The sequence below is a fragment of the Enhydra lutris genome, unplaced genomic scaffold (assembly GCF_002288905.1).
Source record: "Enhydra lutris kenyoni isolate GAN:26980312 unplaced genomic scaffold, ASM228890v2 scaffoldscaffold25, whole genome shotgun sequence".
Taxonomy (NCBI): Eukaryota; Metazoa; Chordata; class Mammalia; order Carnivora; family Mustelidae; genus Enhydra; species Enhydra lutris.
Window position 1 is genome coordinate 1,942,888 of NW_019154109.1, and position 27,158 is coordinate 1,970,045.

A 27,158-nucleotide genomic window follows, 5' to 3' on the forward strand; every position below is an offset into this window, starting at 1 on the left:
AGATCACAAGTAGACAGAGAGGCAGGCAGAGAGAGAGAGAGAGAGAGAGGAGGAAGCAGGCTCCCTGCTGAGCAGAGAGCCCGATGCGGGACTCGATCCCAGGACCCTGAGATCATGACCTGAGCCGAAGGCAGTGGCTTAACCCACTGAGCCACCCAGGCGCCCGACAGACTGGATTTCTTGACAGTACTTTCTAGGTAAGATGTAAAAGATTATAAGAATAATTATTTTTCAAATAACATACGTGTCATAGTATAGTAACCTATTGCATTTGAGTTCTGCTTTCAGAGTTCTTAAAACATATTCATAATTTATGTCATCAAGTCATATGTGAAGTAGGTCATGGAAGTGTCACCATCTCCATTTTGCACAAAGAAGAAAACTGATGCTCACTGAGGTTCAGTAACAAGTGGCAGGTTATATGTATAAGAAGTGGAACCAGATCTTGGATCCATGTTTGTTGACTCTCATGTTTTCTTTTTACTACCCTGAACCAGGTTTACTTGAATGAGTAGAAAATGATCATTTGTAGCTTATAAATAAGATTTTTATGCCAGTGATATTTCAGTAAAATTATTACTCTCAAGTCTTTTTTTCAAAGTCCTAAATTAACGATTTGCTTAGGAAATATGTCAGTGTTAAAATTTAGTTTAAATGTGGCTTATTATGTATTTTGAATTATGATTTAACTGGTTCTAGTATGGCATTGAAAAAGAAAATGAAAAATGTTACAGATGTTTAAAAATTTTGTTATTTTTGTTTATTGTGATGTAGTAAGTCCCTGGTTGTATGAACCAACATCTTACAATTTGATTAGTTATACATGAAGCACAATTGAGAGAAAAAATAGATTATTGGTATTTCTCAAGTTGAGAGAACTAAGGATCATTCAAACTCTGCGTAGAATGAACATTCATGGGACATTGCTGAGTAGAACGCCATCCGAGCAGTCAGGCTGATCTTAGGTCAGACTTTCCATTATTAATTCTTCTTTTGGTTTTTATAACTTTTGGTTGAAAATTCTTTCCAGGGAACAACTTGTATACAGATTTTCAGCCTGGGAGCAAATATCTTATGACCCACTTAGAGATCTCTTTAAACATTCAGATTGATGTTAAGAACTTTTAAGATGAAGGCTAATTTTATGTTTCAAAATATTTTAAAATATTTATTCTTTTAGGATCAACAACTTAAAATTATTTTATTCATTCCTTGTGCAACTGCATTGTATTTTTAGAACTATGCTCAAAATAGCTCTGATGATAGGCTTTTAAAAATAAATGTAACAACTCAATTGAATAGCATTTTTAAGAATTGAAGATTTTAAGATTTTAAGAAGTTGTCAGAATGAATAAAGATTTGTATACTAATTGATTTAAAAGTTAAAACTTAACTTTAGGTTTCAGTAATTTAAAAAAAGGGGATCATTCTTTTGTGTTTATGTAATTATTTGATTTGTATTGCTCTACAAACAAATGTTAATTTAAGAGTAGAATATTGTTTTAGGGTTCTCCAGAGAAACAGAACCAGTAGGATACACCTACACAAACATACACCTCTCTCTGTATATGTGCTTACCTCAGCCTATGCCACTTGCTATATTTCTAGCTCTGTACACACACACACACACACACACACACACACACATGCACACACGCATACACACAAACAAACACACACAAAAGATTTATTGTAAGGAATTGGTTCACATGATTATGGAGACTGGGAATTCCTGAAATCTGCCATCTGTAGGCTAGAGGCCCAGGAAAGCTGGTGGTGCAGTTCTGGTCAGAGTCCAAAGGCCCTGGAACCAGAACCTGTTTTGTATGTTCTAGTATCAGTGTAAGGGTCTGAGAACCAGGAGTGCCAGTGGGATAACTTCTAGTGTAAGTCTGAAGGCTTGAGAACTAGTAGAGCCGGTGGTATAATCCCCAGTCCAAGAGCAGGAGAAAACCAATGTTCCAGCTCGGTAGTCATTTGGAAGGGTTAAATTCTTTCTTGCTCAGTCTTTTTGTTTTGTTCAGGTCCTCAAAGGATTGGATGAGGTCCACCCACATTGGGGAGGACAGTCTACATAACTCAAGTCTACCAATTCAAATCTTAATCTCATCCAGAAACACCCTCACAGACACACTTTGAAACAATGCTTAACCGATATCTGGTCACCCCATGGCCCAGTCAACTTGACACACGAAATTAACTGTTCCAAATACCATGAATAATTCTTTCCTATACTCTTAGTCATATTATTTCCAAAAGTGCTGGTATTATACTTGAAACAAATGAAACAGATGAAAATGTTCTGATGAAAATATTCCTGGAGCAGTTTTTTTTCCTCTTGAAAGTGTATAAAAAATATCCAAAGTCCCTAATATGATCAGAATTGCCGTCAAAATCCACTGTGAAAAACTGTAATTTAGTTCATTTTAGGGCAGTCATATGGGAACATGTTAACAGTTTTCAGTCAGTTGTAACAAATGTAATAGACTCTTAGAGACTCCTCAAAATTTTAGCATGCCTCCACCTTCCTAAATCTATACCCTGATATTTTCTAATGAAACAGGCAAACCAAATCAAACTGTCTGGTGGAATTTTTATGCCATTAGTTTTCTTTAATGCTTTTAGATGGCTTAAGATTTAACAAAATTCATACTTAATTAATTATGCTGTTTTATGAAATGCTAGAATTAAAATATAGTTTTTCCAAATGAATAATCATTATCATAATTATAAATTTAGAAATTTAGTCCTTTTTTTCCTAGACGTATTTTATTTTGTTCTTTAATTTCCCCATGTATTAGGAGGTTAGCCCAAGAAGAGAGGATGATAATTTTTATTTTATTGGCAACAGGTGGAACTTACTAGAGTGATAACTTTACTAAGTCCACAGAAGGATTTTGCTACGTTTTCTATTAGATAAATAGAAAAGGGGTAGTCATAGGTTTTATATAGTATTTTCTTTGGTGCATTAGCTGTTATTTTATTTGCTGTATTTCCGAATATCACTTTTATTTGTTTAAAGTGTCTTAAAACACTAACAGATCAGCATTTAAGTTTCCAAGTCACTTTTATTTTCACTTAGTGGATTAGGAGCTCTCAAACTAGAACCCTGAATGGTGATGCAGTCCCAGGCAGTTACTCTTCTCTGGGGTTGGGGGAAGGGGGCAGGTGGGGCTTGGCAAAAGCCAGTGCTCTTTCCAACAGTTGCTGTTATAAACATTGTTTCCCTAAACATTCTTGTGTATGTCTTTGTGCACATGTGGGAATTTCTTTGGAATATATTACCCAGAAGGGGAATTGGGAGGTCATGGGGACATTGTCCTCCATTTAACAGTATATGGCTTGGTTTTATTTTGCCAGAATGTAAAGTTTTTAGCTTGATGATGGATAGAAATGGTATTCTGTTGTTAATTTAATTTGCATACCCTTGATTTGTACTGAGATTGAATATTTTTTCAAATGCTCTTTTGAAAATTACCTGTGTCTTTGGCCAGTCTTGAAAAAATTGGATTATCTTTTGTTTATTGAGTTCTTTACAAATCCTAGATGCTAATATAAGTTGGTTTTATGTATTACGAATATTTTCAAGTTGGTTCTATATATTTCGAGTATTTTTTTTTTTCTGGTCTGTAACTTCTTTTTGCACTTTTCAGTTGTCTTTCTTGATGAATAAACTAGATTTGTTAGTGTCTAATGGCCATACCTTTTATCCTGAAGTATATTTCTTTCTACTTTGATGCCATGAAGATACTTGTCTGTTTTCTTCCAAAAATTTTAAAGTTTTATCTTTCACCTTTAGGTCTTTATTCTTGTGTATAGTGCAAGGTGGTTATTCTTATGTATGTAGGCGTGTAAGTGTATTTTTTTCTTATTTAAAATAATTGACAACCAGTTGCTTCCATACCACATACTGAATGGTCTGTACTTCTTTCTTTCTTTTTTTTTTTTTTAAAGATTTTATTTATTTGACAGATTACAAGTAGGCAGAGAGGCTGGCAGAAAGAGGAAGGGAAGCAGGCTCCCCGCTGAGCAGAGAGCCCGATGCAGAGCTGATCCCAGGACCTTGGGATCACGACCTGAGCCGAAGGCAGAGGCTTTTACCCACTGAGCCACCCAGGCACCCCTGGTCTGTAGTTCTTTCGCTTAAAGTGTAATGACTGTTCGATCAGACATAAAGTTTTCATACATGAGCAGTTCTGGTTCTGGGTTGTTTGGCTGTTCCGTTGGTCTTGTTTTTTCCTGCTTCAGTTGTACTTTCGATAGCTCTTGATATCTGTTTGGAAAAGGCCCTTTACCTTGGTGATGTTTTTCAAAAATCTCTTGGCTATTTTTTGATTTCTTTTAATTTCATATTTGAGAATTAGTTTTGTACACATACAAACACGTGTTTTTTTAGGAAACTGTCCATTCCATCTTAAGGTTTTTAGACTTACTGACATAAATAATTCTTACTATTACTTGTATTCTTCTCTCCTTCTCCCCACATTTCTTATTCTGCTGAATTTATAGTTATGCCCCCTGAGATTCTTCTTCTTTACCCTTGCATTCTTTCTCTTGATCAATCTTGCCATAAGTTTGTCTTTCTTAATTTTTTTTTTTAAGATTTTGTTTTTTTTTGACAGACAGAGATCACAAGTAGGCAGAGAGGCGGGCAGGGAGCGGGGGAAGCAGGCTCCCTACTGAGCAGAGAACCCAATGCGGGCTCGATCCCAGGACCCTGGGATCATGACCTGAGCTGAAGGCAGAGGCTTTAACCCACTGAGCCACCCAGGTGCCCCTATCTTAATTTTTTAAATTATTTATTTATTTTTTTAAGAATCAACTTTTGGTTTTGTGGCATTTTATGGTCTTTATTTTCTGTTTATTTTCACTCTTCTTTATTGTTGTAATTTGGTAATTAATAATAATTTGTGATTGGATGTGGGAGAGACAGGGTTGAGTGAAAGATATTCCAGTGTCTATCATAGTGACCAAGTGGATGGCAGTGTTTACCAGTTGAAGTAGAAAATGACTGGAGGCAGTTTGTGGGGGAAAATGGTTAGTTCACTTTTGGATATTGAGTTTGTGGTATCTATAGGAAATCTAGGTGGAGCTGTATTTAGGAGAGGCTGGGCCTGAGATAGTGATTTGCTATTTGTTATTGGTAAAGATAGCGGAGAATAGTGGGAAGAAGGAAAGACACAATGATTGGAGGTCAATGGGAAGCCTTCCTGGCTCTGGTCATACTGTCCCCGTCCCTATTTCTATTCAACTTAAAGGCCTTTGTGCTTCCAGGAGCATTTGTGCCTACGTTTGCAATATTTGACATGTTTGTATCCCTCACTAGACTGAAAAGACAGGGAACCTTGACCTCCTCATAGGACCTAGGGCAGCCAAAGAATTGGATATGTATTTCTAGAGTCAATCCTATTGACTCTCCTTGAGTTTGGTTGTGTATACATGATTTCATGTGTTATGGATGCTCTAGAGGATTCAAGACAATTACCAGTTTTAACCACTAAAAATATTTCCCCTATTACTATAAAGTGAAAGAGGGTAAGGATTGACTTTTTTAAAATCAAATTTTAATTTGATTTTTAAACTTAACCTGAATATGAGAATTTTTTGTTTGAAGAAAACATTAATCTCCCATATTTATGGAGGAAAGAGTTACTTCTTTTAATGAAAAGGTATCTGCAGATGTATCTTCTGTTACTGCTTCTGTTTCTAGAAGGCATTTATCTTCTTGGATTTAGGTCTTAATGTGAAGATTAAAAGTTGCCAACTAAAATTACTGCAGACTCTATGCACCCCTATATTGTAGGAAAAGTGGAAAAAGTTTAATGTTATTAATTCTGTAGCTTAATGCTTCTGAAACAGCAGAAGGGCATTATTGTTCACAAGGTAGTGTATAAAAAGCTATATACTTTAAGATCAGGAAGGGGTCATACAAGTTTATTCAGTACAGCAATCAAGTAAAAACGATGACAAGAGAACAGAATTCTTGAATGATTTATCTTCTTGATTTTTTACAGATTACAGCTGTCTGGCTTTGAAACAAGCATTTATATGTGGAAAATACATGTATTTACAGTTTGGAATAAGCTTTCCTAGAAAAATTATCCTGTTTGAGGCTTTGGAGATGGACCTAGTTTTGAATCTCTGTTCTGTATTCACTAGCTATGTGACAAATCTGTTAGGAATGCATTTAGCTTCAAGTAACAACAATGGTATAAACAAAAAGGGAGTTTATTTTCCTTAGGTAATGAGAAATCTGGAAGTGTAGATAGCTGCTGGCTTTGGTGTAATGTTCAGTGAGGTCAGGACTGGTATCTCTGATTCTTTGTCCTTTTTCCTGGAAGAACATGGCTGCTTCAGCATGAGGCATCACATCCACATTGCAGGCAGGGAGAAAGGGAAGGACAGAAACAGCACTCGTGTGTGTCTCTATCTCTGTATCTATATAGTAAGGCAGATACTATATTAATTAAAACTATTCTTTTAGAAATGTCAAGAAAACAATCTTCAATTACCCATTAAGTGACAAAATATGACAAGTGTAATCAAATTGTGAAAATTTCTGTTAATGTTGTTTAATAAATTGATATGCTTAATCACTGCACATACTGAAAACAAAAATAGATCTCATTTATAGGTTACTAAATGTCAAGCACTGGGCTAAGTGCCTTAAATTCATTATTCATGTAATTCTTATAATCTTCATTTATGTAATTCTGAATAAATACACTTATAAGATATTGTTCTAAGATCTGAGAGATTTAATAGTACACGAAAAGTCCCAAGTCCCACCGAGTGGTGCTACTACTGTCCCCAAGAGGACATTGAGGCTTACTCAGGTCAGCATGGAGTCAGAGACTGTAGACTGACCAGCCTCGCCTTGGTTCCCACCCTCTCCCTTGCATACATCTGCCACAGATGCTAAAAAGCAAATTAGTCATCTCCCCGCCTATATTTCAGGGAAGATTGATCATGTGACCTAGTTTTCCAAACATAAACAGAAAGTTTCTTCGTCCTGCCTGCCCCAAATATCAGCATCGGTCTTTTTGTCCCATTGAAAGCTTGGGAAGGACACAAGACTGAGCAGGAGTTGAATTGTAGTGTAGTTTGCAACAAAGGCTTCAGCCAATCCCATGGGACCATTCAGGAACTAGTATAGCCCTTCAGGATTGTCTCAGATTGATGCAAGGGGTCTGGACCTTTGTACCCTCACACTGACCAGTCACTGGGTGCAGCTGCCTGGAGCGGGACTCAGCTGGGAGCCCTGAGCTGCCATTTTTCCCTGCAGCGTGGAGGACGAATGCTTCAGCCCTAAAAAGCTATCTGGGGGGCCCACCACAGCATCCCCTGCAGATGCTAGCTTTTGATTTTCAGACTTTGTTCTTTTCCAGGGCATGCACTTAATGCCATTCATTAGTTATTTGGCAATTTAACTCTTTCCGGCATAAACTATTTAGTTTTTTGGTCTGCTTGGTCTGTTTGTTGCTGAGAGATGTATTTTTAAAACCTGCAACTCTTGATTGTAGAATTGTCTTTTTTCCTTTGAGTTCTGTCGGTTTCTGCTTAGGGTTTTTGGCCGTGTATTCAAATGTAGAATTGTTGTGTCTTATTGTCTTGTTGTGTCTTTTATTTTTATGAAATATTCGTCCTTATTTGTAATAATGCCTTTTGTTGTAACAACTACTTTGTCTAATTTAAATTTAGTTACACTAGCTATTTTGGGCCAGCGTTCACATAGTATTTCTTTTACATTCTTATAAATTATCTTCCTGCGTTCCACTATAAGACCTATCTCATAGGCATTTAGAATTTTAAAAAATCTGATCATTTTTGTCTTATAATTGGAATTCATAGTTCATTTATATTTAATGTCATTATTGATGGATTTGGACTTAAGCCTGTTATTTATTTTCTGCTGTTCCAGTTGTTCTTTGTTCCTATTTTGCCCTCCCTTTTGGCTTTCCTTTTTTAGCTGTTCCGTTTATGTCGTTGTTATTCTACCCCCTGCCCTGTCACCTTGCTAGTTATACATTCTCTCACTATTCTATTAGTGCACACCCTGGGGATTGCCGCGCGTCTTTGATCTGTTTGAGCCAGCGTTCAGTTAGGACTTTTGTTTGTTTCTGTTGTGGATTAGTACATTTGTCTCTTTTTGTAAATTTCGGCTTTTGGATGAAATTTTCCTTATTTTCAACTAACTTACAGAACATATTAATCATAATTATTTTAAGGTTCATCTCTGATGGTTCTTAAATCTGGTTTACTTTGTAGACTGTTTCTGTTGTCTGCCCCCCATCCGACCCTTCTGTTAGGTTCTGTGTATGATTTCTTGGCTAGCCTGGTGATTTTTTTATTGCGTGGCAGGGGTGTCTGAAAAGTTGTAGAGACTCTGAATGGTGTCACCATCTCCAGAAAGGATTCAGTTTTTTTCCTGGTGGGCATATGACCTTTCATCTTGATTAAGGGGAGGCTGAATGTCTGGGGTGTTTACCCAGACCTCTGCTCCTTCGTGCTTTCTGTACCCACTTTTCTCTCCCCAGCACCATGAGTCTGCCAAAATCTCTGCTTTGCTTTTTATCCTCTCAACTGCTTTCTCTTTGGTTTCTTGGATTATTTGTAATAACAGACTTACTGGGTGCCTTCCCTCGATTTTGTACTTAATCATATTGGGATCATTTTTGGGATCCATAGGATTTTTGATAGTGATACTTATGGTTGGAGACAGTACAAACAGGTTAAAATGGAAAAATGGTTAGTTCACTTTTGGATATTGAGTTTGTGGTGTCTATAGGAAATCCAGGTGGAGCTGTATATGGGAGAGGCTGGGCCTGAGATAATGATTTGCTATTTGTTATTGGTAAAGATAGCAGAGAATAGTGGGGAAAAGGAAAGACACAATGATTGGAGGTCAGTAGGAAGCCTTCCTGGCTCCTTACTTAACAACCCACCTTTTGGTATATGATCATTGGGTTTGTTCCATGTATAATTTTATTAATTTGTGGACTTTTTAGTGGGAGAAGGTTATATTTGTGTGCATGATGGTAAGGAGGGCAAAAAGAAGTGTAAATTGGGGGCCTGGGTGGCTCAGTGGGTTAAAGCCTCTGCCTTCGGCTCAGGTCATGATCCCAGGGTCCTGGGATCGAGCCCTGCATCAGGCTCTCTGCTCAGCCGGGAGCCTGCTTCCCCCTCTCTCTGCCTGCCTCTCTGCCTACTTGTGAACTCTGTCTGTCAAATAAATAAATAAAATCTTAAAAAAAAAAAAAAAGAAGTGTAAATTAATGAGCTCCACTAGAAATCTTTCCATAGGGCCTATCTAAATTCATGAAGTATTTAGGATAACCACAAAATATTTTAGTCTTATTTCAGTATGAATTTAAGAGGTCTGTTTTTTGTTTTATCTTATTGACTCATTTTATTAATTCCATTTGAAAAACCAGGAGTTTATGGTAGGAAAGGGCAAGCCCCAAGTTCACTACAGAGGGTTTCAGATAACAAGGGCTGATAGAGTACTTTTGAGATTCCAGATTTTCACTGGGCCAAAGAGTAACAAATGTTACTTCAGATCAAAGGTTGGCAAACGGTGGCCCATGGGCCAAACGTGGCCAGTACCTTTTTTTGTAAATAGAATTGTGCTGGAACACAGCCAGTCCTCTTCCTTTATACATTCTCTGTGGCTGCTTTGCTGTTCAGAGTTGAGTGAGTGAAGTAGAGGTTGGCCTGTGGAGCCTAAGATGTTTACCATCTGGCCCTTTATAGAAAAAGTTTGTTGATCTCTGTTTTAGATGATCAAACTCAAGAGACTCAGTTCTTTTTATAGAATCCATCATTAATATCCTAAGGAATTGGCTATAGCTTAAAAAGTGCATTTTTCTGTCTTCTCTCTTATTGTCCTCACTTGATTTTTAAAATTGCTTTTCTGTTCCCATTTCTTCTCTCTCTGGAACCTCACTCCGTTGATAGTCTATCAGGAGAGTACAGGTGACACTGAGAGACATTTAGGGTTTCTGTGCTGGAGATGTGTTAAGTGTCGAGGAAGCAGTAAGGGTGGGAGGTGTGGCCTTTGCCACACAGTGACCATTAACAAGAAGCACTTGAAAAGTCACATTTAAGCTTTATTTCAAAATAGGTGATATATTGCAACCGGCTTGAGACAAACTCTGGTTCAAAGCCATCAGAATTGGGAGGGCCTTTGTTCAGCAGAAGGCTTTTTATAAACTCTGCAGCAGTCACAAAGAACACTGTAGTTTGGACTTAGCACCGAGCTAAAATTTCATGTCTGAGGACAGTTTATTACAATCATTCATCTTGGGCGTCCAGTCTGCTGACTCTTTTTGGCCGAACCTAAAAAGTCAGAGGTACTTCAGCCACGTCTGTTTCCAAACCAGAAATAACTCAGATGTGGCCTCAGCAGCACTGGAGTTCCACATTAGTTCCACCAGCTGAGGATTCCAGTGCTCGCAGGCATCAATCACCATATTAGCGTTTTAGTGCCGTTGTAGGTGTTGTCAGGAATATGAGAAAAATGCGACCCAGTCTTTGTTTGCAAGGATGACTGGAGAGGGCTGGTCTGGCGCCCTCCTCTCTGTAGCGATCCCCTGTCAGTCATTGAACCACTCGACTCAGCCCTCAGTGTGGAAACTCACTACTCTGGAAGGTGTTATTTTTGGGTTGGAGGCAGATGACTGTAGCACCTCAGTAGTGCTGTGCTCACAGCCCCAGAGGCAGGCGGTGCTCGGCTTCCATGTTCTTCCTTCCATTCGCACCCCACGGTCTCCCCAGGAGTCAGTGCAGGGGCAGACTTCCTGCTGTGCCCTCTGGTCTCCCCCTTCTCCAAACAGACTCTCGGGTCAGGGATGAGGAGGCTCAAGAAAAAAAATGGAAACAAAACTTTGTTGGCAAAAAAGCTTTCCTGGTACTTTTTTTTTTTTTTTAAAGCTAGAATGGACAATTGGAATTATAAGTGCTTTTATTTATTTTTTTATTTTTTAAAGATTTTATTTATTTATTTGACAGAGACATCACAAGTAGGCAGAGAGGCAGGCAGAGAGAGAGAGGAGGAAGCAGGCTCCCCACCAAGCAGAGAGCCTGATGTGGGGCTCGATCCCAGGACCCCGGGATCATGACCCGAGCCGAAGGCAGAGGCTTTAACCCACTGAGCCACTCAGGCGCCCCTATAAGTGCTTTTAAAATAAAGTACTTAATATGAAATTTTCATGAACTCTCAAACGGCATTTGTAACCCTTTCCCCTTCCTGCCAGTCATTTCTGAAGTCTGTTAATTTTTGTGATTAGAATTATTATATAAAATTCAAGGGGGTTAAAGATACGGATGTAGTGAAAAGAAGGGCTATCTGTACCCCAGTGTTCATAGCAGCAATGGCCACAGTTGCCAAACTGGAAAGAACCAAGATGTCCTTCAACGGACGAATGGATAAGGAAGATGTGGTCCATATAAACTATGGAGTATGATGCCTCCGTCAGAAAGGATAAATACCCAACTTTTGTAGCAACATGGATGGGACTGGAAGAGATTATGCTGAGTGAAATAAGTCAAGCAGAGAGAGTCAATTATCATATGGTTTCACTTATTTGTGGAGCATAAGAAATAACACAGAGGACATGGGGAGATGGAGAGGAGAAGTGAGTTGAGGGAAATTGGAGGGAGAGATGAACCATGAGAGACTGTGGACTCTGAAAAACAACCTGAGGGTTTTGAAGGGGCCGGGGGTGGGAGGTTGGGTGAGCCTGGTGGTGGGTATTATGGAGGCACGTATTGCATGGAGCACTGGGTGTGGTGCATAAACAGTGAATTCTGGTATACTGAAAAGAAATTAAAAAAATAAAAAATTTAAAAAAAATAAAGGCTGAATAATATTCCACCCCCCCCCCAAAAAATTCAAGGGGTTTGAAATAGATGATGTATCATATCCCTTTAGATTCTGCAATGCTGAGATTTGGGATAGAGTGTCCGATTATTACTGGTCATACTCACTTAGGGCTGTACCTTGTGAGCCTGGTGCCTGAAACCATCTTCCTGGGCCATCAGTTACACTTGCAGATTTTTGGGAGGATAATGTTTTATATAGTGAAGAGGAGAATGAAAACTTTTCCTCATCTTTCAAAAAGAGAAAGGAGACTCTGAATGGATTTCTCTTTTACGTGGACTTCTAGCCACACTCCTTAGCTTCCATGGGTAGGCTTTCTCCTCAAGCTCATGGAAAAGTTTGAGAAGCAGTGTTTCAGACCAACACTTAAGAACTCTCTTTCTTTAATGGCCAAGAGAAGCAAGGATTTTTGTGGGGCATCCCTAACTCGACGAAAGAAGGGAGAACATGATCCTATCGTGGACTCAGTTTTACTGGATTTTGCAGGGCAAAACCCGTTTTTTGGGGGGGAGGATTGAGAGGAGCAGGTAAGTAAAATTACGTATATGAAAACTCTTCCTGATCAGTAAAATACTACGGCAGGAATAGTAGTGGTAGAAATAAGAGAAGAATCAACCCCACTCCCATGCCTAAAGTGGGGACTGCTAATAAAAGCCTAGAAAAAGAAGCATTAGCTTAATCCGTGGGTTAGAAAGTGACAGAGGTTGAATTCCATGGGCTTACTTTGGTTTTCCTCCCTCCTTTCCTTCCTTCCTGTTTTCTTTTATAATTTGTTTTTTGTAGCTCCTTTTCAGAAGAGTAGTAGTCTTCGTATTTTGATGATAAAATAGAGAACTCTAGAGATGAGAGCATGTCTCAACATTTTTTGCTGTGCTGTAATGTACTTTGGCTCATGTCTTAAACTGGCCAAGTATTAAGATAGTTAATTTTTTTCAAGTTCAGTAGCTTAGGCCTGTATCTTTATTATTTTAAAAATAAACTCATTTATAGGTATTGTCTGAAATAACTATTCCAAATAGTATAATTTAGGGAGTAAATCAGTTTATATATGAATTTAAAACTTTACTAGTCCTTTACTAGGACTTCAGGTAGTCTTTAAACAAGGAGATACTCGCAAGAGACTTCTGTAGGTACCTGAGATGTTTGCATTCTGCTTCAGTTTTCCTTTCTAAAAAAAAAAAAAAAAACTTCATAACATAAAAGAACGACAGTATCGACAATGGCAGGAATCCATTGGGATTGTCCAGAGCTCCTGCTGCTACTACAGCCCCCCTTTCTCCTCCTTCCACGAAGTTACTAGTCAGTGTCCCCGAGTAAAAACACATTGCTTGTTTCTGTTTGGATCTAGTTTAGACTCAGAAGGAAGTGGAGCCTGAGCTGCTTCCTTCGTGTTCTTTGCCTGAGTCTAAAACAGCCTTATTAATGGGGCCAGTGCACGTGCCAGTTGGGCAGCCCTTGCTCATCATTTTCAGCCATAGTGACGCTCCTGGACGCAAAGAGCTAAATTGCATGTTGACTGAACTTACTACCTGTTAAATTCAAATACTGTGTAGTTCTCAAATCTAGTTGTGCATCATTATTACCTGTCCTTTTACTTATTTGTTTTTTAATGGAGAAATACAGGTTCTACTCACAGATCTGTCCAATCAGAATCAGAGGGTGGGAATGGGTTGGGGTGGGGTGGTGGGGCGGTGCTGAAAGCAACCAAATAAAAACCCCATAAACCTCCGCACATGATCCTGATGGCCAGCCAGGGTTGGCTGATTCATAGGAGGTACTCAAGGTTAATTTTATTTAAAATCCTATATTAGAAAATAACTAATATTTAGGTTTAAATAATTATTTACTATGAGAAAAACATATTAATGCATAATTAAGAAATGAAGGAAAAGTATTTACTCAGCCTACTCTGCAAACTTTGTTTTCGGCTTACTCCTACATTACATTACATTACGTTAGGTACATTCTTGCATTGGAGTTAATCCTTTCCCCTATCTAATAGAAATATTAATTTTATAGAATTAATAGAAATTTAATAAAAACAATAATTTTAAATGAAATAACCATATTTAGATTAATAAATATAAAATTTCTATTAATGAAAATGTGGAGTCTGTTTCTTATTAGGTTTGCTGAACTAGAGAAACAGTAGTAAAAAGATAAGTAAAAAGGTGGCTTACTATTATATAGTAGTTCTTTTTCTTAAAGAGGCATTTAAATTTATTTATTTATTTTTGTTAAGAATTTGAAACACTGAAGTTTCACGGAGGAAGAAAGTGCCACTTCTTTTCCGTATTGTTTTATAATGAGTTTAGAGCGAAGGAGGGTGGTGAAGAGACAGTAAAATTTTGAGGTCTTAGTAAGTCCCATGTATAACTGTTTTACAAGTACAGGATTTTGGATTTGCTAAAGCAAACCAAAAATTACCGGTATATTTTTAAAGACATCTACTTTTTGGCATTTTTGAGTTCTAATAATGTGATCCACTTAGCTTTTGCAGGTTAATTAAAGAATGTAACTTTAATCTTAGAATTCTTAGACGTTAAGTCTCAGAATTAAAGAAGGCACAATCAAAATATTAGGTAATAATTTAATTAATTAAATTAATTGGGAAGTGAGTTACAGTAAAGCCAAACACTGATTTCAATAAGTCAGTGGATATGGGAGGCGATTAGTTGAGTGATGTGTGCTCATTTAGTTTTTGAGTAGGTGGTCCATGGATTCATCTAAGGATTCTTTTTTTGTGGTACAAAGCTTCATATCTGGGACTTTTAACACATCAATATATATTAAGGAGGAAGATAAAATTGAACCAGCAGGTGTCAGCAAGAACCGTAATAAAAACATTAGTCTGGTTAATTCAACCTTTATTTTGTTCCTCAGGGATGCTTCAGTCAACCTTCAAATGATATTTCATTGGATACTTATTTGCATTTTAATGTAGAATCCTTCTTTTAGCTGTTTTAGGGAACATGCCTGAAGTATAGCAATAGCTCTAAAAAGACTTAGTTCGAAGAAGAAGATATTTGCCAAGTGCTATGAACTTTTCCTCATTTCAGTGTCTAGAAAAAACATTACCCACAAATTATCCCAAATCAAAAAAGCTTATACTTAACAGTTTACACATTTCTCTGGTTATCTGCATCCTAGTTTTTTTTCAATATGCCATTCCTACAAACACATTAACCATATACATTTTATAGGAATAGGAGTAGGAATTCATAAACAATGGACTTAATTTTGCAATGAAATACAGCATTTTTGTTCTTTCAGAATACGATTAGCTATTTTATTTTAGACCTATTCTAATTCAGTCAGGGGAAATAATGTCTGTTTTTTTACAACATTGAAAGATTTATTACTCTTCTTATTTTCCTATAATTTTTATTAGAAATCCTGTCTCTTTTTTCCTTCCTCTTCACTTGATGACTTGACAAAAATACAAATCCAGTAGGCAAACATAATATCCAGTATTTTGTGGTAATCTTACTAGCGCCCTGTAGCTTTGGCGAGGAGCTGGGATTTTAGTCTAAGTGCAATGAGAGTGTTATGAGGTGATTTGTGCTTTTAAAATATCACTGTGAAAATGTGGAAAAGAGGGCCAATTAGTAGGGTATTGTAGTAGCTCCTGATGGAGATATAATGATAACTTCAGGGTCTTATTGTGGTGATAGAAGACCGTGGACAAATCTAAGATGTATTTTGGAAATAGAACAAATGGCATTTACTGATGTGTTAGATACGGGGAACTGGGAAGTGAAGGGAGAAAAAAAGAATAAAGAATGAATTTTAGGTTTTTTAATTAGACCACCTTTTCCTGAAAGTGTGATCTGCAGACTTCTGGGGATGGTGGAGGTGGAAGGTTGGGTAGGAGCCTTGAGTCTGTTTCAAGTGGTCTGCAAAATCAGACAATTTTTGTAATATTAAGACATTATTTTTTAAAAAAATTGTTATTTATTTATTTGACAGAGAGAAGATCACAAGTACAGGGAGCAGCAGGCAGAGAGAGAGGAAGGGAAGCAGATTCCCCACTGAGCAGAGAGCCCGATGCGGGGCTCAATCCCAGGACCCTGGGATCATGACCTGAGCGGAAGGCAGAGGCTTAACCCACTGAGCCACCCAGGCGCCCCTAAGACATTATTTTTAAGCCATTGATGTCTTAGCTTGAGTCAGTGTGCACTCTAGACTGTACTAGTCTTTGTGTTGTTTAAATGTTCTGAATTTTAATAAAAAAGCGACTTTCATTTTTAGATGTCTTTGTTGAAGCATAGAGTATTATTTTTTTAAATCAAATCTTGACCTTTGAGTACATGTCTTTTAATATGTGTGATGAAATGGGAAGTATACTTAATTTAGTACTGCTGCACCAAATCAAAGTTGTATCAAGGAGAAGCATTTGTGCAGTTCTTTGAAGAGCAAGCCGAGAGCTGCTATTTTCATGGAGGACTGTTTTTACTTGAAAGAATGACTGAAAGACAAACTTTGGTTCTTCAGACTTGGGTGCTTTGTAGACATTTTCTTTCTTTCTTTTTTTTTTTTTAAGATTTTGTTTATTTATTTGACAGACAGAGATCACAAGTAGGCAGAGAGGCAGGCAGAGAGAGAGGGGGAAGCAGGCTCCCTGCTGAGCAGAGAGCCCAATGTGGGGCTTGATTCCAGGACTCTGAGATCATGACCTGAGCCGAAGGCAGAGGCTTTAACCCACTGAGCCACCCAGGTGCTCCCTGTAGACATTTTCTTGAAAATTAAGTGCCAGTCATTTAAAGAAAAATAATTGACACTGTTTGTCACTAATGACAAGATTCGAACTTTCGAAAGAAAAATTGGAATTTTGGAGAAGTTATATTCATCACTATGACCTTGACATCTTCCTGGTATATAAAGACTTTTCTGATGAGATTAGTTGTAGTATTAAGGAAAATTTTTTTTATTTGTATAATGAAATGGTCAACATTTGATGATCTGAGTAACCCAGTGAACGAAAATTTTCCAGATGACCAATATGTGGTGTTACAAAATCAAGCATGAGTAAAAGGTCTATTCAAAGGGCAAGAGAGACCATTGGATTTTAACATAACAGAGTATAAAGTTCATTGATTTGAGCATCTACATGGCAGTTAACCTTTAAGAATTTGCCACCTGTCAAGTTTGGTGTATTATCAAAGGAGACTATCCACAGTGATATCCATATTGGTTATCAAAATACTCTTCTGTTTTCCAGCTATACATTTGTATAAGACCAGATTTTTAAAAATATATTTCTGCCAAAACAACATATTTGAACAGATTGATGTAGAAGCTGCTTCTCTGAAGACAGACATTAAAGAAACTTGCAAAATATAAGTCAGTGCCTCTTCTGATTTTTTAAAATGTAGCTATTTTTCATAAAAATATGCATAAACATGTAATAGTGTTATTGCTGTTATTTGTAAATGAATTAGTATATTTTTAAATCATTTTTCAGTTTTAATTTCAATTATGCAAAATACTGATAGAGACATGACCCACATGAACAAAAGATCTTTGGGGTCCTCAGATAATGAGGTCCAGAGGCCCCCTCAGAAGCTTGAGAATTTGGGGGTCAGACCAGCTGAGTAGATGATGATACATATAAAGAGAAAAAATATTAAAGGAAAAGCATTATTTTATTTTATTTTTTTGGAAGGATGGGAGATGGAATCCTCAATTCAAGGCGGTATCAGACAGACAGTTGGATATTGGTGTTGATAGCCCAGAGCTTAGACCATACACCTGTGGTAGAGATGGAGATTTCAGAGTAATTATATAGAGACCATATTCAAAGTCATGGGACTGGATGGTATGACTTCAGCAGAGACAACAGGTTTTTTAAAAAAAGATTTTTTGTAGATTAATTATTTTAGGAGGGGTGGCGAGTGCATGCACACATGAGTTGGGGGAGTGGTAGAGGGAGAGAATCTTCAAGCAGACTCTGCACTGAGCACAGAGTTGAGGCAGGGCTCAGTACCCTGTCCCATGAGAGCATGAGCTGAGCTGAAACCAAGAGTCAGATGCTCAACTGACTGAGCCACCCAGGTGCCCCTCAAAGAAGATTTAGGTCTTAGAGCACTCCAATATAAATGTTAGATAGAAAAGGGAACTTAGAATAGGTCTAGTGTGAGAGAAAAGTGAGAACAATAAGAGATCACAGAACATTTTGGGAAAGTGAGATAGTTGTGTTGAAAGCAGGGTGAGGTCAAGAGGACCACGGGGGCAGCTGGGTGGCTCACTCCATCAAGCATCTGCCTTCAGATCAGGTCATGATCTCTGGGATCAAGTCCCATATCAGGCTTCCTGCTTAGGAGGGAGTCTGCTTCTCTCTCTCTCCTCCTCTGCCCCTCTCCACTGCTCATTCTCTCTTTTTCTCCCAAATAAATAAAATCTTTAAAAAAAAAAAAAAGATCTTGATGAGAGGCTTTTTCATCCCTTGCCTGTTGTCATAGCTTCTTAACTGATCTTGTTTATGGTTGTGAATTCCTCTACTCTGTCACATGGCAAGAAAGACTGCTTTCACAAATAGTGAAATCCTCTCTCTTAGCTGCTTGAAACCCAACATTAACTCTCTGGTACCAACTGAATAAAGTAAATGCCATCATTTTTTCATGAACTGACACCTCTCTGTGTTGTTAAAGTAACCCACTACTAACTCCACCCCCTATCTCCTACTACCTGCCAACTTATATTTGAAGCTACTTATAAGGTGTTGTGCTCTGCTTTTGAGTATTTTGATGTGTTTTTTGTTCTTCCCAGAATTCCTCTCTTCCTTGGCTCATCTAAACCTTTTTAACTTTTCCTCTTCATTATTTAAAACCCAATTTAGGCAACACCTTCTTTGGGCACCCTTTTTTTTTTTTTTTTAAGATTTTATTTATTTATTTGACAGAGAGATAGAGAACACAAGTAAGCACAGCAGCATGCAGAGGGAGAGAGAGAAGCAGGCTCTCTGCTGAGCAGGGTTGGGCACCCTTTTTTGATTGAAGTTTGCCAGATTTGTTGAATTTGATCATGATTTTTCTCATCATTCACTTTAGACTTATTAAACTGTAACAAGAATTATTTGATCTTTTTATGGCAGACATACATGCATCCGTTAATTAAATAAATGTTGATTCAGCATCTATTTTCTGCCAAACATTGACATAAGCCCTGGGGACACAGCTATGGATGACACATATAGGTCCCTGCAACATGGAATTTATAATCTAGAAGACTGAATACATAATTAACATATTTTATATCTTAAGATGTGTTTTTATTTTATTTAGGAGATTAGTAGAAAGATAAAATATGAATATTTTTAACCTTTGAAAATATGATACTGGTATAAAATCAATATATAATCGTTGACATATACTTATTTTGTAATAGCATGAAGAATCTAGTGACACATGGAACCATGTTAGATACTATGCGAAGAAAACTCCGTTGCTTTTTATTCATTGTACTTATTAAGCTTACATGAAATATGAGTACTTCATACAGACGTTAATTTTCCAAGCAGAGGCTTTTTGACATTTGTCAGGAATACAGTAGAAGTGAGTTCCCTGTTATGCAGATGTTAAGTTAAATTACTCATATGGTTTCTTTGAGTTTATTGGTTTGGTGGTTTTTTTTTTGTTTGTTTGTTTTGTTTTTTACTTTGGTTTCCTTCATAATTTTATTGACTTACACATTGTCATTCAATAGTATAAAACCCACTTTATTATAATCTAGCACAAACTTCTCAGGTATGTTCTTGGTATTAGTCAAGCTGTGGGATATTAGAAAATGTTACACAAAGAAAACATTTTATGATTAAATAAGTTAAATATAAATGAGGCTTTCAGTGAATTTGTTATCAGTTTCAAGCCTGCTTGGATCCTTTAGTGTGCTGGCATTTATTATGATGTTCTAAGAACAATATACATAGCAAGTAGTATTTCACAGAGGTCTTAGACCTGGAAGCCCTTTTTTTCATGAATGTTTTTGAAAGTACTTATGGGACACTAGATGTGAAATGCTCATTTTAATGATTTAGATTTCACAGTAAAAGATACTCTAATTCATTATTAGAGTTCTCTTTCTCCTTCCCTCTCCTCCTCTCCTTGGATCGAACACTATATAAAATCCAGTCCAGAAATAGAAAATATGGTTATATGTCGTGACTAAATGATGTTCATCCCAGAAGTGAATACCGGCTTAACATCAAAAATGAATCACTATATTTGAACATTTTAACAACAACAAAAAAAAAAAACAAAAAAAAAAAACTGTATAATCATCTCAGATACATAAAAAGCATTTGACAAAAATTTAACATTATTCTTTATAAAATCTCTTAGCAAAGTAAGAATAGAAGGGCACTATCTCAGTCTGATAAATTAAGACATCTATGAAGAATGTATATCTTTTATTCATATGAAAAATGTTTTTGTAAGGGAGCATATTTTTCTAAAATATATCTCTTTGGCATTTTGATTATTTTAAGCTGGTTATTTATTTACTTATTTTCTAAAAGATTTTATTTATTTATTTGACAGAGATCACAAGTAGGCAGAGAGGCAGGCAGAGAGAGGGGGAAGCAGGCTCCCCGCTGAGCAGAGAACCCGATGTGGGGCTCGATCCCAGGACCCTGGGATCATGACCTGAGCTGAAGGCAGGGGCTTAACCCACTGAGCCACCCAGGCGCCCCAAGCTGGTTATTTTTAAGATGCTGCAAACATCAAGTTCTGAAAACTGAGTATAAGTTACCCTTTTTTATGAGACATTTATATTTATAAAAAAATCTCCATTAGTAAGGTGTCTCCCTTGCTGTACCAGGAAGAGGGTTTGACTCAATTTCTAGAAACTATTACTGATAGAGATGGCAATGAGTTGATCTGCATAACAACCTTACTCTTGTTTATTGTTCTTTTCCTGGTAACCTCCCATAACTGAGTCCCAGCATCTTTCGTCTTTAGCTAAAGATGGTATTTAAGTTGATGGCTTTGACTGTTTGGGGGAGTTGCTCTATTTTCCTGAGTTGCTTCTATATATATATAGAAGGTATATATTTTATCAGACTTTTCTCCTGTTACTCTGTCTCATGCCAATTTGATTCTTATAGCAGCTAGAAGAATCTTGAATAGTAAAGGAAAATTTTTCCTTCCCAACACTTTCTTCCTGCTAGGAACAATAAAAGAATGTCTACTCTCTGCTTAGGTTCATTGCACTGGAAGTTCTAGTCATTAAAATAAGGCAAGAATCCCCCCCAAATCTACTTGGACTAATAAGTGAGTTCAGCAAGTTTGCAGTATGTGTGGGGTTGCATGGGTGTTTATGTAAATATATGTTATCATTTGATATATGGCAAGGATGACATAGTAGTAGTGTTGTGGGGGCTGATCATTTTAATATATGGTTTGAACTCAAATGGATATCCATATAGAAAAAGCCTAATATTGACTTTACCTTGTATCATACAAAAATTTAATTCCAGGTCAATTATAGATCTAAACTTGAAAGGTAAAACAATAAAGCTTATGTTAGAAGATAATGTATGAGAAATTGAAGTATAGGAATAATTCTTAAATAGTACACAAAGATATTATAAAGGAATGATTGATTAGACCATACTAAATTTATGAATTTCTGTTCATTAGTTAATTGAAAGATGCCATTAGAAAGGTTTTAAAAAAGACAAGTTACAGAATGGAAGGAAATATTTACAAATAGTCATTTTTAACTGTTTTTTTAAAGAGTATAATGAAGTGAGGATGTGTTTTAGTTTCTCTGTTAATCCCATTTAAATGGATCCTAGTTTTTCAACCCTTACATTATATTTTAGTTATAAAATAACATTTGTAAGGAACCTAGAAATAATTGATGTTGTGTAGAAAAAGTCTTGGGTGGAGCAGTAGCTGTGTCTTATTTGTAGTTCAGTTCTTGAACTACAGTAGGTGCAGTAGGTGACAGAATTAGTAGTAGAGGGGCACCTGGGTGGCTCAGCGGGTTAAGCCACTGCTCAGGTCATGATCTCAGGGTCCTGGAATCGAGCCCCTCATCGGGCTCTCTGCTCTGGTGGGGAGCCTGCTTCCCCCTCTCTCTCTGCCTGCCTCTCTGCCTACTTGTGATCTCTCTCTCTGTCAAATAAATAAATAAAATGTTTTTTTAAAAAAAGAGTTAGTAGTAAACATAGAATTAGTGACATAGAATTAGTCTTCAGTTTATGTTAACTGAGTTATGGCTGAGTGTATGCATACAAAGTATGCATACTTTGCATACTTTACAAAGTATGCATAAAAAAGGAAACCCCTTCATAGGAGGACTGGCCTTTTAAGTTTAAACCTAAAAATTACAGTAAGAAGTATGGTTGGACATACATAACGAAAGTACTAACATTTTTAGAATATGAAGATAAGGTGCATTTTAGAATTATAGAACATTTACCACATTTATGGGAAGCTTATGGTAGTTATCTTTGCATACTGCATGGGGAAGGGAAGCCTGGTGCGTGAGGTTTAATGGAGAAGAGAGAATTTCATCTCATAAAATAGGATTTTTCTAAGCACATGATACTACTTTGGAGAAGTGGACTTAGTTGAGACGGTGAATACCTTTTGTTTTAGCTAAACAGAGCTTGGATTTAGCAAATGACAGAAGAGTATGGCATATATCTTAATGGATGCTTTTTGAAACATTAGGTAAATCCAATATTTGAATGCAAGCCTTAGGCATATGATGAGCAACATGACTTGGTAATGATTACGTCATTTAAATTACAACTTTATATTTTTGCAGAGTTCTAAAGTTCCTGTTGCTTCAGACAATGGATGAGCAATCACAAGGAATGCAAGGGCCACCTGTTCCCCAGTTCCAACCACAGGTAATTTCTTCTAATGAAGGCTGGCTTGTGTGTGTGTGTGTGGGTGTGTGTGTGTGGGTGTGTATAAAAGTTCCTTTAAGGAATAAAATAGCCCCCCAAAATGCTAATTATGAATTCCAAGTTTTAGTCAGAATTGTGTGTATTTCTTTTCTTTTCTTTTTTATTTATTTGACAGAAATCACAAATAGGCAGAGAGGCAGGCAGAGAGAGAGAGGAAGGGAAGCAGGCTCCCCGCCGAGCAAGGGGCTCCATCCCAGGACCCTGGGATCATGACCTGAGGCGAAGGCAGAGGCTTTAACCCACTGAGCCCCCCAGGAGCCCCAGAATTGTGTATATTTTTAAATATTGTTTTAGAATACTTAATTCTCATGTACAAACATTAAAAAGCTGGCAGCTTTAGATTTTGACTTAATTGAATGACCTGTAGGCTTTGAGAGTTAATATTAGACTTACAGAAAAAAGAACACACATGAGGCTGTGCCCACCTTGTGGGGGTGCCTGTGTATTTGGTCCCGACTTGGCTTTGGCTGGCTGACCTGCCTTATCCACAATTGCCTTCCATTATTGCTACTTTTCTCATGTTCTCTCACGTGTAGTATGTTTCTCCTGTTAGGTGGTTGCTTGCTTTTTTTGTAAAATGAAATGAAGTAAAAGGAATACTTCCCATTATACAAAGCTTCCCATTAAGCTCAGGGTGTAATGATACGGTTGCAATCACAAACACCCCCATGGGGGCAAAACCTCATTTTTATTGTCATTCATAAAAGCCATATTTCTCCGTTTTGTGTATGAGGCATTCTGTAATATGTCTCAAATTTACTCTGCTTATCTTATCTCAGTTTTGCTTAGATAGTAATTCTGAAATTGTTGGAAGAATTGATGGATGTTCTTTCAAATGAGTTCTGTAGTCATAGGTTGGGGGGACTTGGGCTGACAGTTACTTTATGACTATCCTTGCTCAGAGCCTTTCTTACTCTAATGTGCATTTTAAATTTCCAAGAGGACATAGGGTGTAGTGTTTTTTACCTTTACTTGACTGTGGGACCCCAGTGAGACTTTTTTTAAAGTGTCTATTGACTTCTTCCAGGGTTGGTGTCTAAAACACAGTCCCAAAAATACTGCCTACACGTACACCACCTTTTCTGCCTCTGTGATTTTGTTCACTTGGCACCTTCATTTGTCTCTCCAACTTTTGAACTCCTGCCCATCTTTCAGGCACTACCTAAAATGCCATTTCTATTGTGAAGTTTTTTCTGATTTTCTGAATGTAATATCTTTTCTTGGAAACCTGATGATAGACATTCTTTATATGTCTTACGGTATTTCTGACACCTTTGTGTTATTTTATGTGGACATTTTCTTGTCTCTACCAGGTTAAACTCTCTTTGAGGAAGAGGACTTTCTCTTACTTTGGTACTGTACTTCCTTACATGGAGCAGGGCCTCCACAAGAATGTGTAATTGAAGCCAACCAGGGACTCGCTCAAATGAAGATGTTTAAATTAGCCCTTTACCTAATTGAATTTTACATTGCTTTTCTTTGTGATACTCACCTGAATTCTCTGTATTCAGAAAAGAGACCCTTCAGCTTAATGTAAGGGCAATATTTTAATTTCTTTATTTTTAAGTTTTGAATTAAATTCCAGGTCGTTAATATACAGTGTCCGATTTTTTTTTTTAAGATTTTGTTTATTTATTTGACAGACAGAGATCACAAGTAGGCAGTGTGGCAGGCGGAGAGAGAGGAGGAAGCAGGCTCCCTGCTGAGCAGAGAGCCCGATGTGGGGCTCAATCCCAGGACCCTGGTTTCATAACCTGAGCCGAAGGCAGAGGCTTAACCCACTGAGCCACCCAGGTGCCCCCTACAGTGTCCAATATTTTAATTTCAAGATGGTTGTTTTGTAAGATCTACTGCCTGTATTTTGTGTTCTGGTCATAAATTACTGAGATTGTACTAAGCAGCTTCTAACTATCAAATAGATGTAAACACATCCTAGTGCCCATTTTACACATCTAGACAAACACTGTTGTTTCATAGTATGCTGTGTCTAGTGAAGACAGTAAAAGAAGCACTTCTGAAAATTAGATGGTTCATGTTATGATTTTGAAATCCACAGTTTGGAACAGCCTTTAGTTTCAAAGGGGGGGAAAAAACACTTTCATTTTTGCCTCCTACTGAGTCACCAACCAGGAAAGGTCGGAGTGGCAGTAGGAGGCAAACATGAAAGTAATTGTTTTCCTATGAGACACAAGGCTGCCACACAGCATACATTTCAAGATTATATATGCGGTTCTGCATCTCTTTTCACACTGTTCCCTTTAGTTTATGCCTCCTGCTGCTGCTCCTGTGTGGGTGGACCTCTCTCCCTGTTGGAAACAGGCAAGTGTCGTCCCAGGTTCTGGCTGCTGTGGCAAGTGGGGGAAGGGAGAAGGATTTTTTTCCCCCTTCTCTGAACTGATAGTGTGAGATAGTGAAAGAAAAATTACCTGACAAGAGCTTATAGGCGTTATTGCTTATTAGGTCTGTGAAAAATGTTACTGCTCTCAGTAGTGTTATTTTAAAGGGCTGGGAAAGGACAGCGTCTGCCCGGGGTTGACAACCTTCTTTTGTTTTGTTCCACACCATTGGCCTGAATAACGGGGGTGATATGGCAACATATGGTTAGCCAAGTGACTTCTTTCACTTTTGTCATGCTAATATCAGTGTGGACATAAACAGAAATCAAGGGAAGTCAGCTTTTTAAGTGTCAAATACCAATTATACCCTGTTATAATGATGAGTGATGTGTATTTTTGGCATATCTTTCCTTTCCTTGTTCCAAGATGAATGCTCTAACCCCAAAATGCATAATATATGGTTCTTATTTTTAGTATAGGAGTTTCTTTCTTTTTTTTTGTGTTTTTTTTTTTTTGAAGTTTTAGATTGTGAGATTTATGTATTTTTTCAAATGTGTTTTTCTATTATTGCCATTCTCTTGAACTTAGGGAAAATTTGTCCTCTCAGCCATTTTTTTCCCCTTCCCTTCCTTCTTTCCTTCTTTGATTCCCTCCATGAAAGCCTAGAAGGTACTGCAAGGAGTTTGACTAAATTTTATTCTATATATTCTTACTGCTTTAGAATTCCTATTTGTGGAATAATGGATTTGGCTTAATTTTTTTTTTAAAGACTGTGTATAATATAATGACAGATAAATAGTAAAATGTTTGCTTTCAACTATGAGACTAATTTTTAACAAGGAACGTTTACAACTAACATTTTGTGAGAATTTTGATTTATGGGCATTGGTTGAAGAGTGCTGTGGTACATTCACATTTTTATCATAAATGTAAATATGGAACAATTATTAATCAGTACAGTTCTAATGATTTCTGGGGGTGAGTAGAAGGGGAATAATTTTTTTAAAGATTTTATTCATTTATTTGACAGACAGAGATCACAAGTAGTCAGAGAGGCAGGCAGAGAGAGAGGAGGAAGCAGGCTCCCCAAAGACCAGAGAGCCCTATGCAGGGCTTGATCCCAGGACCCTGGGATCATGACCTGAGCCGAAGGTGGAGGCTTTAACCCACTGAGCCACCCAGGCCCCCCGAAGGGGAATAAATTTTAATTGCAATAATCTTCAGGGCTTAAATTATAATTATTACTTGTAAATTTGTAGATAACTAGTGTAACACTTTGGCCACCTCTGAAGGAGGGAGAGTACCCCACATTTACAGGTAGAAAAATAGACAGTCTTTGTTTTACAGCTTGGAAGGTATGAAAATCTTGTCTTGCTGTTTTCCAATCCAGGCAGTAGGGTAGACTGACCATTCCTTAAAGCTTCATGGCAGCCCAAACTACAGTCCACTTGTACTTTTTGCATCTCTGTGAAAGGAATGTGAAGAGTTGAGATGAGGTTTACCTCGTAGCATGTCAAGCTAGTAATCCGGGTGCACTGAGGGCCAGAGCAACGCAGCCCCCAGTAGACTTTGTTGAGTGGATAGGATTTTTGGACATGAGAACTGTATTACCTTCCTCTGTCTTTAGCTCATCTTAGAGAATTACTTTCTTTGTGAAATAAGGTCATCATTTAGCTTCTTTTGATAAATTGATTTTGCCAAGGCACCTTTCATATAGCGTCGAGTAGAGCTTCTATTTTGGGGAGTCTTTATATGTAATGTTCTCCTTTTAACAGTTTAGTTCATTGAATAACATTGTTGATAAAGGTACAGGAGAATGAGCAGCATTTGTTTTGAGGAAAGAAGACTCTTGCCATGGTTTAAAGTCATGACCGTGAACCTCAAGTAACCCTTAATTATATACGTCAGCAGCCATATCCCAAGTGCCTCGGCTCCCCTACTTCCTCAGTGATGACTTCATCTTTTTTCTCCTCAGCTCCCAATACTTTCTCCCCCACGCCCACTCTCAGCTAATGCCCTT

At 37.5% G+C, this 27,158-nt stretch overlaps 1 protein-coding gene across 2 annotated transcripts in view; it reads left to right on the forward strand.

Moving 5' to 3' along the window:
• Positions 1–27,158, forward strand: part of LOC111151021 (NIMA related kinase 7) — a 149,857-nt gene that overhangs the window by 33,661 nt on the left and 89,038 nt on the right. For both annotated transcript variants that reach the window (XR_002640835.1, XM_022508726.1), the window contains exon 2: positions 22,658–22,742. Coding sequence is in view for 1 of the 2 variants with exons in the window: in XM_022508726.1 (XP_022364434.1) it covers positions 22,686–22,742 (57 nt within the window). In the remaining variant the exon portion in view is untranslated. The remainder of the gene's footprint in view (positions 1–22,657; positions 22,743–27,158) is intronic.